Genomic DNA, 13,898 nt, shown 5'->3' on the forward strand with positions numbered 1-13,898 from the left:
TGAGAAACAAAATTAGAACAGTGTGTGTTTAATTTTATCTTCATTTGTCTGACATCTATGCATGGGGTTGGAAGAAATTCGGATGACAGCAAGAATGATTGTGACAGCTCTCACAAAGATGGATCAATAATAGACCTGGCCTACATTGAGTATTATCACAAGCTGGGTCTTGGCACAGGATTCAGCTACCAGAAGGAAAGATGTGCCACAGGCCCCTAGGGCCCAAAAGACCTCGCTGTGATCTAATCACAAGAAATAGCTGAGGGAGAGGCCATTGCGATTGTAACCAAAGATTTCTATGCAGACAAATATAAAGGAAAGAACACAAAAAGACACAGATATACAAACACAGATGAAAGTTAACATTGGGAGTTCCTTTAAAATGTTAACTCTTGCTCTGCCTGGACCAAGATCGCAGTTTGAGATTTATTTTTCAATCAACCCACACAGGAATGCTGCACCGATGCTCAGGAAAGGGAGTGAGACAGCTTTCAATTCCTCTCACGAAAGGTCCTCAGGTTGAGAAACCAAATGCTGATGCGAGTTCATTCTTGTCCATGTGATACATCACATGCAGGACATCCCTTCAGCTGCAACGTGGAAGAAATACCGCTTGTGTGCTCCGGTATTGGCCGGGTTGTGAGCCCGGCTACAGGTGTACACATCTCTGGGTTGGTTAACTTGTGGCTCCATTGTGTCAACTGCCACGTCGTTGGACTCCTGACCATTGGACTACCACTGAACTCCTGACTGTTTTGGGAGGAAAATTTGGTAGAAAACCTCGTATTTGGTAGGAAAATCAGCCAATCAGAAATCATCACCTGGCCATGAAGGCCCCATGCTCAGTTTCCAGCATCCTCCAAATAATTGCATCATCTCCTGCACCCCTCCCCAATCATCTGGGTGTCTCCCCAATCAAATGTGTGGCAGGGAACACTACCCGACAACAAGTCTGCGCCCTTGGCGAGATTGAACATTGGGAGGCCCATGCAGAGGTGGAAAGTGAGGGCATCTTCAACGCATTTCACTTTTATATTTGTAAATCAGACTTTTACGTATGACTTTGAACTAATTGTTGACGCTTTCAGGTGTTGATTCTCGCAAAATGCTTTCATTTATCACCTCACCAACAACTGGTCCATGCTATTACTGCACCAATCAAATGGCTGTAATTCTCTGTATTTAACATCAACGATTTTCTAGTTTTTGCATGGCAAGACCCAGGCCAAAAGAAAATACAGATGAAACAACAGTATGCTATAATGTCAGACAGCAAACGCATGAAGTACATTCTATAAAACAAAATCTATACGAAAACAATATATCAAATCACTCACACAATATCTAACTACCTAGATTGTAACAGTGTCCAATACATGACGTCAGTACACAACAGATGGTGCTTCACTTCCTACCCGGATTCCTGGGGTCCATTGTGTTATGCAGGAGAGACTGGGGTCCCGGCATTCCACCTGGTGCCTGCACAAACACCATCAAGTGTGGGACTTCAATATCCAAAGGCAAGTCTGTGTCTATCATTGTAACACACATTACATCAGCTTATTTGGTGGTGCTATTTCTCACTTTTAGAATTGTTGCAGATTTTCGATTGAATTGTGATTGAATTGATAGGAAAGGGTATGATATACAATATTCTCTTCCATACGAATGTCATAATTATAGTTTGCCATTGATACCTTTGTACTTCAGACTGAAAATTGAAAGGTGTCCTTATAATTGTGGTTAAAGTGGTTTGCTGCACCTTCGTTATTTGATATATATAATACTGACACTGATTTATATATTTTTTATAAACAGGAATTAAATTCCTGCATGGGGCTAAGTGTGAAAAACTCTGACTCAACACGGGACTCAAACCAAGGACCTCCATCGCTTTCGCGGCGACAGCCCACTGCGCTATTGAGCCAGCCAAAATCTCCTCATAAATTTTCCACACTTAACACTGCGAGCTTTATCATGGCCGATGTCTTACGTACCTCCTCGGCAGACCCCGGATGTTAGCGTAAGTATATGTATGTGTATGTAAGTGTATGCAAGTATATGCAGAAGTGCATTGGAGATTAACTCATCTAAAATTTTTATAAACAGGAATTAAATTCCTGCGTTGGGCTAAGTGTGAAAAACTCTGACTCAACACGGGACTCGAATATAAATATTTCTATATACTCACTATATATAATATAATACTCACTATATATATTGTTACGGACTCGGCCCTAATGAGTTGTTATGTGTATTGCTGTTGGTTCGGAGTATTTTAGATATTATGCTTACTGTGACTTAAGGGAACGGGTTGTTGTGAGTAAAAGGTTTAAAAGCGCTCCTGGTACAATGTGGAAAAAATCCGGACCGAGACCGGAAGAGGTGGAGTGAAGAAAAGGAGGTGGGAGGAGACCGGAAAGGGACGTGGTGGTGGTGGTGGAGGCTCCGGAGCGAGCATTGTCGAAGGAACGTCGCGAGGGAACTTTTGAGCCTATAAAGGAAGTCCTGCCTTCAGCGTTGTGATCGCTGGGACTGTTCACATCTGCGTGTCCGATCGACGTCGGATTCGGATGAACCCTCGTCGCATAAGTTCGCCTCAAGCACAAGCCCGCTGCCATTGGGACTCGCGCGCATTGCACGACGTTCGCAGAATAAGGTTGCCGCGTCTGCTGGTTTCACCTTCCTCGGTGGGTTGCCGAGGACGTGTGTGTGCGCCAGCGGCCTTTGAAGGAGACGGTGCGGTTTGCGGCTGCACAGTGTACATGCATGTTTGGAGCATCTTTGGAAAGCGCCCATACCACCGCCATTGTGCGGGAACTGGATCATGTGATTTCGGGGTTGTTTCACTCGTCCGAGCCTCAATTGACTTTGAGCGGCCATTGATCCGACGATCGCCGGAGCGACTCGACGTCGCCTTGGAGGAGTACAGAGACATTGGGGGGAAGTGCCATGAGTTGGGTTAGAGGGATATATAAGGTGGTACCATCTTAAATATTGTGATTGTAATCGTGAATTGATGTATTCACCCTTGATGTGCTTGTGATTGTGAAAATATCCTTGTTCGTTCATAACCCTTGGTGTGGTCTCCTTAATGATCTGATTGGTTTCACCCAAGGGTAACATATTTTTCTGCCGGGGCTCCTCTCGAGGTTCGGGGGTCACCGAGAGCAGGTAAATAGGGGAGGACCCCGTAACAGAAATTGGGGGCTCGTCCAATTGATATTCGTGGACTCGTAATTGGGTCTGTGTCTGGGCTCTAAAAAAAAAAATCCTCAACTTAGTCCGGGAAAGAATTCCCAAGTTTGGAACTTTTTCCAACATTCCCAAATTTTTTCCAAAAACACACAACAACAAAAAAAAAACAACAAAAAAAAACAACTTTTGTTTTTGTTTGGTAAAAATTTATTGTGTGAAGGTTAACAGGTGTTACCAGTAGTCACTATGGCGTTTGACGCAGAGAAGTTTACGGTGACCCCGAGTGAAGCACAGTTCAGAGCGTTAGTAAAATCGGCCTCTGGAAATTGGCCAAACATTTTAGCTTGGAGCTCCGAACTAATATGAAGAAGGCAGAGTGGCAGACAGTGGTGATACAATCTATGGTGGGAATAAAAGCATGGGAAGAGGTAGCCCGGGATTGGTTACCAGAAGAACAAGAAAATGTGGAGCTCCGGCAACTGGAGATGCAATTACGGAGCCAGGAAAGGGAAAAAGCACTGGAAAGAGAACTCCAGGAAAGGTTAAAAGTACAGGAAAGAGAACTCCAGGAAAGAAGAGCAGCACAGGAAAGGTTAGAAGACAAAAAAGCAGAGGAAAGGAGAGCTGCAAGAGAACTCGAAGCAGAGGAGAGAAGAGCCGAGAGGGAGTTAAAGGACCGTGAATTGGCGCGTCAGCAGGAAATTAAAGTCAAGGAGCTGGAGTTAATGAGAGAATGGGGAGAGGTACCATCCCTGCTGACTGGCTCGACACCTAGTCAGAACACGTGGGATGTTGGCAGACATGTGAGGCTGGTCCCACCCTTCAATGAAAAGGAGGTAGCCAAGTTTTTTCCACACTTTGAGAAAGTGGCTCGACAGTTAAACTGGCCTGAGGAGTACTGGTCCATACTAGTGCAAAGTGTTCTGGTGGGTAAAGCTCAAGAGATTTATTCGGCTTTACCGATTGACCAGTGTGCAGATTATGAGGTATTGAAGAAACACATTCTCAAAGCCTATGAATTGGTCCCGGAAGGTTACCGGCAGAAATTCCGGAATGCCAGGAGGAGGGAGAGTGAGACCCATGTGGAGTTTGCCAGATTGAAAGAAACCATGTTTGATAGGTGGTGCGATTCGAAAGGAGTTGGGAAAGACTTTGAACTATTGCGACAATTGATCCTGGTGGAGGAATTCCAACAGTGTGTCCACGAGGACATTAAAATATACCTGGAGGAAAGGAAAGTACCAAAGTTGTATGAGGCGGCAACCATGGCAGATGACTATGCCTTAACTCACAGGATGGGGTTCCGCAACCCCAACTTCTCGCCTAGACTTAGCCAGGGGAGCTATGGTACGGCAGGGGCGGAGAACGAAAATTCATGGGGGTGGCCTCGAGAGGAAGACCACTCTGATATCATGACTTCTAGAGGTCAGAAGTCAACGGTTTCGAGGCAGACGTATCCTCCGTGGGCCTCGAGGCAGACCACGAGGTTCTCCTCCGGGCCTACTTGCGCTTTTTGCCATAAACCAGGACACTTGATGTCCCACTGTCATGCTTTGGGAAAGGAAAATCAGGAGCGGAGTCCGACCAGTACAACTCCGAATGCGATGGCAAACGTGAGAAATTGCCCGCAGGAGAGTTACCAACCATTTATTTATGAGGGGTTTGTCTCACTGGAGGGAGACTCGACTAACCCAAGACCTGTTAGGGTATTGAGGGACACAGGAGCACATCAATCCTTAATGCTTGAAGGCATTTTGCCATTGTCGGAGAGTACAGCAACTGATGATAGTGTTCGGTTACAAGGGATCGGTGGCTGGGTTGGCGCTCCCCTTCATGTCATCAATCTAGAGTCTGATTTGGTGTCAGGACCGGTCACCGTAGGGTTGCAAGCCACTCTTCCTGTAGAGGGAGTATCAGTTGTGGTTGGGAATGATTTGGCCGGGGGTCAAGTTTCTAGTAACCTGATGGTTGTGAAAAAGTACGATATGGGAAATAACACCACACCAGTCAGTGATGGAGGCAAAGTTGGCAAGCTTTTTGTAGGTGGACTGAACTTCAAAACAAAGGAAGAGGTTCTGGAGTCTACCTTCAACAAATATGGACCGCTTTTGGAAGTGCTGCTGATAAAAGACAGGGAGAGCCAAAAGTCAAGAGGGTTTGGCTTTGTCACATTTGAAAACTCAAAGGACGCCAGAAATGCAGAAAAGGATCTGAATAACCAGGAGTTGGAGGGTCGGACCATAACAGTAGGGAAGGCATTTCATCGGCGTCGAGGGGGCTACAGAAGAGGACAACTTGGCGGTAGTGTTGGTGGTGGCCACAGCCGATATTGCTATGGAGGATCCCAGAGTTACGGCAGCTCCCGAAAGGACGACTATCAGGGTAGCGGCCGAGAAGGAGACCGTTATTCACGTGACTACAGTGACAGGTGGTCCAATCGTGAATCTTAGGGAAGTTAGAAAGAGGTGAAGCACTGAATGCTGCGGAGCAGCCGAGCCAAAATTCCTACATGGATCAACCGTGAACGGGAATGATTTGGCCGGGGGTCAGGTTTCTAGTAACCTGATGGTTGTGAAAAAGTCCGATATGGGAAATAACACCACACCAGTCAGGGATGGAGGCAAAGTTGGCAAGCTTTTTGTAGGTGGACTGAACTTCAAAACAAAGGAAGAGGTTCCTAAAGGCATCCAGGTAGTGAACTTTCCTACACGGATTAACCGTGAACGCCACGTTCCTAAAGGCGTCCATGTAGTAAACGTTCCTGCACGGACTAACCGTGAACTTCACGTTCCTAAAGGCGTCCATGTAGGGAATACTCAGCACGGCCTCCCGGGGAAAAAGTGCTATCAGGAGGCAATAGGTGGTTTGTTGACAAGTTGGCCTGCAAAGAAAGTTTTCGCGGTGGTCAAACTTTCTTTCCTGAAGGGGGGAAGTGTTACGGACTCAGCCCTAATGAGTTGTTATGTGTATTGCTGTTGGTTCGGAGTATTTTAGATATTATGCTTACTGTGACTTAAGGGAACGGGTTGTTGTGAGTAAAAGGTTTAAAAGCGCTCCTGGTACAATGTGGAAAAAATCCGGACTGAGACCGGAAGAGGTGGAGCGAAGAAAAGGAGGTGGGAGGAGACCGGAAAGGGACGTGGTGGTGGTGGTGGAGGCTCCGGAGCGAGCATTGTCGAAGGAACATCGCGAGGGAACTTTTGAGCCAATAAAGGAAGTCCTGCCTTCAGCGTTGTGATCGCTGGGACTGTTCACATCTGCGTGTCCGAACGACGTCGGATTCGGATGAACCCTCGTCGCATAAGTTTGCCTCAAGTACAAGCCCGTCGCCATTGGGACTCGCGCGCGTTGCGTGACGTTCGCAGTATAAGGTTGCCGCGTCTGCTGGTTTCGCCTTCCTCGGTGGGTTGCCGAGGACGTGTGTGTGCGCCAGCGGCCTTTGAAGGAGACGGTGCGGTTTGCGGCTGCACGGTCTTGCTGTACGTGCATGTTTGGAGCCTCTTTGGAAAGCGCCCATACCACCGCCATTGTGCGGGAACTGGATCACGTGATTTCGGGGTTGTTTCACTCATCCGAGCCTCAATTGACTTTGAGCGGCCATTGATCCGACGATCGCCGGAGCGACTCGACGTCGCCTTGGAGGAGTACAGAGACATTGGGGGGAAGTGCCGTGAGTTGGGTTAGAGGGATATATAAGGTGGTACCATCTTAAATATTGTGATTGTAATCGTGAATTTATGTATTCACCCTTGATGTGCTTGTGATTGTGAAAATATCTTTGTTCGTTCATAATCCTTGGTGTGGTCTCCTTAATGATCTGATTGGTTTCACCCAAGGGTAACATATTTTTCTGCCGGGGCTCCTCTCGAGGTTCAGGGGTCACCGAGACCGGGTAAATAGGGGAGGACCCCGTAACAATATATATATATATATATATATTTATTTTGGGTGCCACGGAGATTTAGAGATTTTTTGATGGCATATTATGATCAGTTTTGGATGCGGTTTGCGACACAGTCCTATGTAACAGAGTGGCAGAAGTTGGAAGTGGGGATCCTGATGGGATGTATCATCTCACCTATTTTCTTTGTGCTGGTTATGGAGTTGTTATGTGCGGTGAGTGGACATGGGAAAAAAGTGGAGCTAGCCCCTACTGAGAGTTTGCCAGCGATGTTTGCATTCATGGATGACCTGACCGTTTTTTTTTTTTTTGTTTTTTTTTTTTGTATACTGAATCGAGGCTCGTGAAAGAGCTAACATTTACTTCACAAACAAATCAACCAGACAAACAAAATATATAAAAAGAGGGAGCGGAAAAACAAGATGGGGAGAGAAGGGGAAGCACACAAACACAACATTTGAGAGCAGGGAGATGTGTGGAAGGGAGAGGGCTTTGGGGGCGGAGGCATGGGAAGGGGGGGGGGGGAGTCCACTGATGCAGCAGTAGAGGTACTGGGACGATTGGAAAGGTTGATCCGGTGGGCAAGAATGGGCTTTAAAGCAAGAAAATCGAGGAGTGTGATGGTGAGACAAGGAGTGGTGGATAACATGCACAGGTTTGAGCTGGGAGGGGATGTGGTCCCATCATTGACGGAGGCCCCTGTGAAGAGTTTGGAAAGATGGTATACAGTGGAGTTGAATGATGTGGAAAGGGTGGAGGAGGTTTGGAACAACCTTTTGAGAGGTTTGAAAAGGATTGATGGATGTGGTTTGGCAGGTAATTTGAAGGTATGGTGTTTGAAGTTGGGATTGATGCCACGAGTATTGTGGCCATTGATGATGTATGATATTGCGGTTGGGCATGTAGAGAGGATGGAGGTTGTGGTGATCGGGTTTGTGATGAGGTGGTTGGGAGTGCCATGCTGTTTGACGAACATTGCCTTTTATGGTCAGGGTGGAAAACTCCAGTTTCCCTTGACATCATTAACCGAGGAGTTTAAGGTGGTGAGGGTGCGGGAATTCATGATGTTGTGGGATTCAAGTGATGCAGTGGTAAAGAATGCTCTCCCAGAGAAGAAGGGAAGTCAGAAGTGGAGTTGCAAGAGCAGAGATGGATGAGATGGAGGAGCAGATGCAACAGGAGGAGGTCGTGGGGATGGTACAGCACGGGAAGCATGGCTTGGAGTGGATGAAGCATGAGCGATGGGGAAAGGCATGTGTGAAAGAGAGGAGGAAGATGGTTGAGAGGGAGGTGAGAAGAAAGGAGGAGGAGGGGAGATGTGTGAAAGCAGTCAGACAGGCACAGCAAGGTGCTTGAACACAGTGGAAATGTGTACAGGTGAGGACATTGAAGTGGCAAGGGATTTGGAGGATGGAACCAATATTGTTGAGTTTCCTGTTGCGGGCAACATATGATGTGCTTCCATCACCAGTAAACTTGAGATTGTGGGGGTTGTTGCAGGAGGAGAGATGTTCTTTGTGCGGAGGTTTGGGAACGGTGCAACATGCACCGAGTGCATGCTCAGTAGCATTGGCAGCAGGAAGATAAAAGTGGCGGCACAATCAGGTGATGGCGGTGGTAGTGCAGATGGTGCAACAAGAGGTGCTGAGATCGAGAGAGAGAGAGAGAAGAGTGAAGAAGGAGACCGATGGGGGAGAAGTGCTGTTTGTCAAAGAGGGCCAAGTGGTAAGAGGTGGAAAGAGGAGGAGGTGGAAAGCAAGAGGATTGTCAGATGCTTGTGATTGGCAGGTGGCAGCAGACCTAAAGCCACAATTGGTATGCCCAGAGGAGATCTGTGTGACAAGGTTGTGGCCTGACATTGTCATTTGGTCAGGTGCAACAAGACAGGTCATCTTAGGGAAATTGTCTGTACCTTGGGAAGAACATGGAGGAGGTGTACGAGAGGAAGAGAGGAAAGTACAGTGAGCTGGAGGCAGAGTGTCGGGAGAAGGGTTGGTGAGTTTCTTGTCAGCCATTTGAGGTGTGGTATAGAGGGTATATTGGCAATTCCTTTTCTGCATTTCTTGCTCGGCTTGGAGTATGTGGGACAGAAAGAAGGAGGATGTGTGATAGTCACACTCTCTCCAATCACTGAGCTCTACTCAATCATCCCATCGTGCCTCCACCAATCACAGAGTCGTCGGGGTGGAGTCTAATCTCTGTTTGGCGATGTTTGGATGACGTCAAAGGCAATGAGGCGGGATTTATGTGCCGATCGGCAAATGTGCTGGGCGTTGGTTAGCCCTGGTGGCGTTGTGAGTGAATGAGTCCATTTACAGTGCGATCGTTGCTTTACTGGGCCTTTGATTTCCTGGCTGGCCAAATATAATAAGAACATTAGGGAAAAACCATTGGGAGGCAACCACGTACAGGGAAATTTAACCTTACAAACCCTATAGTGCAGCGGCATAGCAAAAATTTAAGAAGAATTGTGCATTTTGTGATGGAAGCACCAAATTTGGCACAATGATAGAATGTTATATTTAGAACATTTTCAGATATGGAACCACTTTGAAATTCACCCAAGGTCGCCGCCATATTGGATTTCAAAATGGCGGCTTTAAAAATCTGTAACCCTTAGGGGGGGTGGTGGAAACAAATCCTACAGGCACAATTATTGCCCCATTCACCCTATATCTTTTCTAACATCAGTAGACACATTACAGCGGCGATTCTGAGCTCAAGGGAACATCTAGGGGTCTGGGGAGTGAAAAATTTGAAAATTTCGGCCAAAAATACCCCTAAAAGAGGTCATTTGGTGTCAAATTTCAGGGGGGGTCGTGTATTGTCCTGTAGATAAAACATGCTGGTCCGTTGATTAACCCCTAATTAAACGACTTTTTTGTTTGTTTGCTCCATCCAGGTTTCAATCATGTCGAAGCAGTTCAAGTTAGTTCATGTTACCAAGCATGTAATTTCAACGCCAAAGACGCCACTGGACTGGGAACTCTGTGTTCTGTGTCAAGTTGATATAGGAGAGTCCCTACAGTGTCCTGCTGTCACGAAAAGAACTGATGCAGGTGCTGGATACAAGACACTTGAAGACAATCTATCAGCATTCAATAAACTAGGCAAGCTGCCACAAGACGTGGACTTGCAAAGACTGGATGAAGGCCAAGGGATAGCTGCCACTCTAGCTGCCCACCAAGCCAAGTGGCACAAGTCATGCAGGGTGAAATATAACACTACCAAGCTACAGCGGGTACAGAAGAGAAGTCATTCAGAGGGAAGCCCTATCCCCAGTACAATCACAGATAAGTACAAGCTTACTAGGTCTCAGGCAGCTTGTGTTGATAGCATATGCGACAATTTGTGCTTCTTCTGCCAGCAAGAGCTTGGTTTGGAGTTTCATCAAGCAGCGACATTGGAACTAGATAAACACGTTCGCAAGGCTGCAGAGTTTCTTCAGGATACCACTTTGTTAGCCCAACTGAGTGCTGGGGACATGGTCGCAAGAGAGGCCAAGTACCATAAGAAATGTTTGACATCCCTATACAACCGCGTGAGGGCAGCAAAAAAGCTTGCTGAGCAAAGCCAGAGCACGGTAGATGTCATTTCAGCAATAGTCCTTGCTGAACTGGTAACGTACATAGAGGAAACTGCTAAAGAAGAAGACACTGCTCCTGTATTCAAGATGGCAGACCTCACCAAGCTCTACACAATGAGAATGGAACAGTTCGGAGTTGTGCTGGAAACACGAGTCCATACAACCAGACTCAAGGAGCGTATCCTGGCACACTTCCCTGATCTGCAGGAGCACAGGCAGGGAAGAGATGTCCTGCTGGTGTTTCAGGAAGACATTGGCAGTGCATTAGCCAAGGCATGTCAACATGATATTGACAGTGATGTTGTGCACCTGGCACGAGCTGCAGGGATTATAAGGAAGGATATGTTCCAGTCATCTCAGCCTTTCAATGGGTCCTTCTCAAACAAATGTCAAGAAGAGTCTGTGCCACAACTGCTGCTGACAATGGTCTCCATGATTTTAGAGGGCGCAGGCATCAAAGATCAGGCATGTCAGTCATCGGCATCGGCGTCTGTGACAATAGCTCAACTTCTCAAATACAACAGTGTGAAGCATGAGAGGAGAGGTGCAGGCACAGACGTACGACACAGCATTAGTCAAGAGACTCCTTTGCCAATATATCTTGGCTTGATGCTTCATGCCCATACGAGAAAGAGGGAACTGGTTGACACATTATCTGGACTAGGGATCAGCATTGCCTATGATAGAGTGCTACGGATCTCTGCAGAGCTGGGGAACGGGGTCTGTCAGCGCTTTCGGGCGGAGAAGGTGGTCTGTCCCCCAAAGCTCCGCGGTGGAGTGTTCACCACATCAGCTGTGGATAATATAGACCACAATCCCAGTTCCACGACAGCACACGACTCCTTCCACGGAACTGGTATTTCATTGATACAACATCCAGACTATGACAATCAAGGCACAGACCGAGGTATTGTCATCATCGGGGGTGTCTCAAATGTCAAGACTGTGGAGGACCTTCCACGGTATTACACAGATGTACAACCAGTTAGTTCACTTGCCAAAAGCCACCCTGTACCAGCTGGAACCCAGGCGTCGCTGCAGAGGAATCCTGCACAAGCTGAACTGGATAAAGAGAAGAGGTGGCTCCAGACTGTGAAGGATGCATGTGACAGTGGTGACACACAGAATCCAGGAAACATTTCTTGGGCTGCACATCACGCAGAGAACCAATCGGCCAAGGATACTAGTATCACAGTCACACCCACTGCCTTGCTTCCCCTCTTCCATGACCAAGCCCACTCAGTGGCAATGATCCGCCATGCCATGGATGTCGTGAAAGCAGCGATCAATGAGCTAAACCCTGGACAGATACCCGTCGTCACACTGGACCAACCACTTTATGCGATCGCCAAGCAGGTGCAATGGAACTGGCCAGACACACATGGTGAAGATCTCTTTGTGGTCATGCTGGGTGGTCTACACACAGAGATGGCAGCTTTGAAGACAGCAGGAGACTGGCTGCAAGACAGCGGTTGGACACAGGCATTGGTTCAGGCAGAGATAGCAACAGCTGGCACAGCAGACTCCTTCTTGCGTGCAGCTCACGTCAGCCATACAAGACGCGCCCACCAAGTAACTGTTGCTGCCCTACACATACTGCAGCATCGTGCATATGACATATACAACGAAAGAGCAACTGCAAGAGGTGAGGAACCATTGGAGTTCGAGGCATGGTGTGACCAGAGAGCAGCGGCATGTCCACAGTTTCAGTACTGGGCCACTGTACTTAACCTGGAGCTCTGTATACTCCTCTACATACGTTCACTGAGAGAGTCCAACTTCACGCTGTACATGGACACCCTACCAGAGCTAGCTGCATGGTTCGCTGCATTGGGCCATATCCACTATGCTCGCTGGTTACCAGTCCACATCAGGGACATGGTTGGCATTGCAGAGAAACACCCAGATGTTGCTGCCAAGTTCCATGCGGGGCACTTCACATCCAAGAAGACTAGGCATGCTTTCTCCGCCATCTCCCTAGACCAGGCTCATGAACAAAACAATGCCACGGTCAAAGGCGATGGCGGGGCAGTGGGCCTAACTGAAAATCCAAGTGCCCTTCGACGGTGGATGGTGGCTGGCCCCGAAGTTGCTCGGGTCATCACAGAATTTGAGACCTCACAGCAACTGCGCCAAAGGGGAGAGCACACCCACCACCATGAGCAAACCGACAGTGTGCAGAAGAAGTTCGTCCAAGATGTCCGTGCACTGACAACAGTCATCGAAGAGATGGGCAGCCCCTTTGAAGAAGAAAGCACAGATTTGCTGGTCCTGGGCACACTGGAGATCTTGGGCCCAGCTGTTGTAGATACTGTGCGTACAGCTTTACAGATTGGGAGAGATCAGTTCCATTCATTTGAGAAGGAACGTCTGGGAGACAGATCCAAGCCACTCAATGATGTCATCAAACGCAACAAACTCCCGTTGTTTTCATCCATCAAGGTCAAAGCTGCCCAGAAGAGCAAACAACAAGTAGCCTCTGCAAAGAGTGATTCAGAGCTCTTCTCCAGACTATACATCGCATGCCAAACCAGAGATGGGGGTCTCGAGCAGTTCTTCAAACATGAGAACAGCGCACATCCGCCAGCACTCTCGCAAAATGGACAGCTCCGCTTTGGTTCCAAAGCTGACTTGTTGCAGCCCTTAGAACAGCTTGTCGAAACAAAGTCGGACCCACCACAAGTATCTTCTGTGATCCTCGATGGAGCTGTAATAGTTCAAATGCTGAGCCCAGGCCAGACCAAAACATTTCTTGACTATGCCACAAAAGTATTCGTTCCATACATTATGTCACAGCTTCAACATCGATCTCGTCTCGATCTAGTGTGGGACCGCTATGCAAAGTCAGGCAGCCTGAAGGCAACTGCAAGGACCAACAGAGGCAAGGGAATACGCAGACGTGTCACTGGCTCTGCCCTCCTACCAGGCAACTGGCACAGTTTCCTCCGTGTCGACGAGAACAAGGAGGAACTCTTCAGCTTTCTGTCTAAGCAGGTCACGGAGTCCATCGATGTGCCAGGCAAAAAGCGTCAGTAAATCAATTTCCGCCATCTTGAAATCCAATATGGCGTCAGTAAATCAACTTCTAAGTAGAACCATTCAATTCCTTGACCTCAAGTTTGTACATCCAGACACTAAAATCAAGGCTGTAGCTGGTATAGAACCAGAAATATTTGTAATTAAAGATTTTTAAGCCGCCATTTTGAAATCCAA

At 47.5% G+C, this 13,898-nt stretch overlaps 1 protein-coding gene across 2 annotated transcripts in view; it reads right to left on the reverse strand.

Moving 5' to 3' along the window:
• LOC137424069 (single-stranded DNA-binding protein 2-like) overlaps positions 1-13,898 on the reverse strand; it is a 219,290-nt gene that overhangs the window by 59,239 nt on the left and 146,153 nt on the right. For both annotated transcript variants that reach the window (XM_068111539.2, XM_068111545.2), the window contains exon 7: positions 1,416-1,479. In XM_068111539.2, the coding sequence (XP_067967640.2) occupies positions 1,416-1,479 (64 nt within the window). The remainder of the gene's footprint in view (positions 1-1,415; positions 1,480-13,898) is intronic.

Source organism: Myxine glutinosa, chromosome 1 (assembly GCF_964187855.1).
Source record: "Myxine glutinosa chromosome 1, kmMyxGlut1.1, whole genome shotgun sequence".
NCBI lineage: Eukaryota > Metazoa > Chordata > Myxini > Myxiniformes > Myxinidae > Myxine > Myxine glutinosa.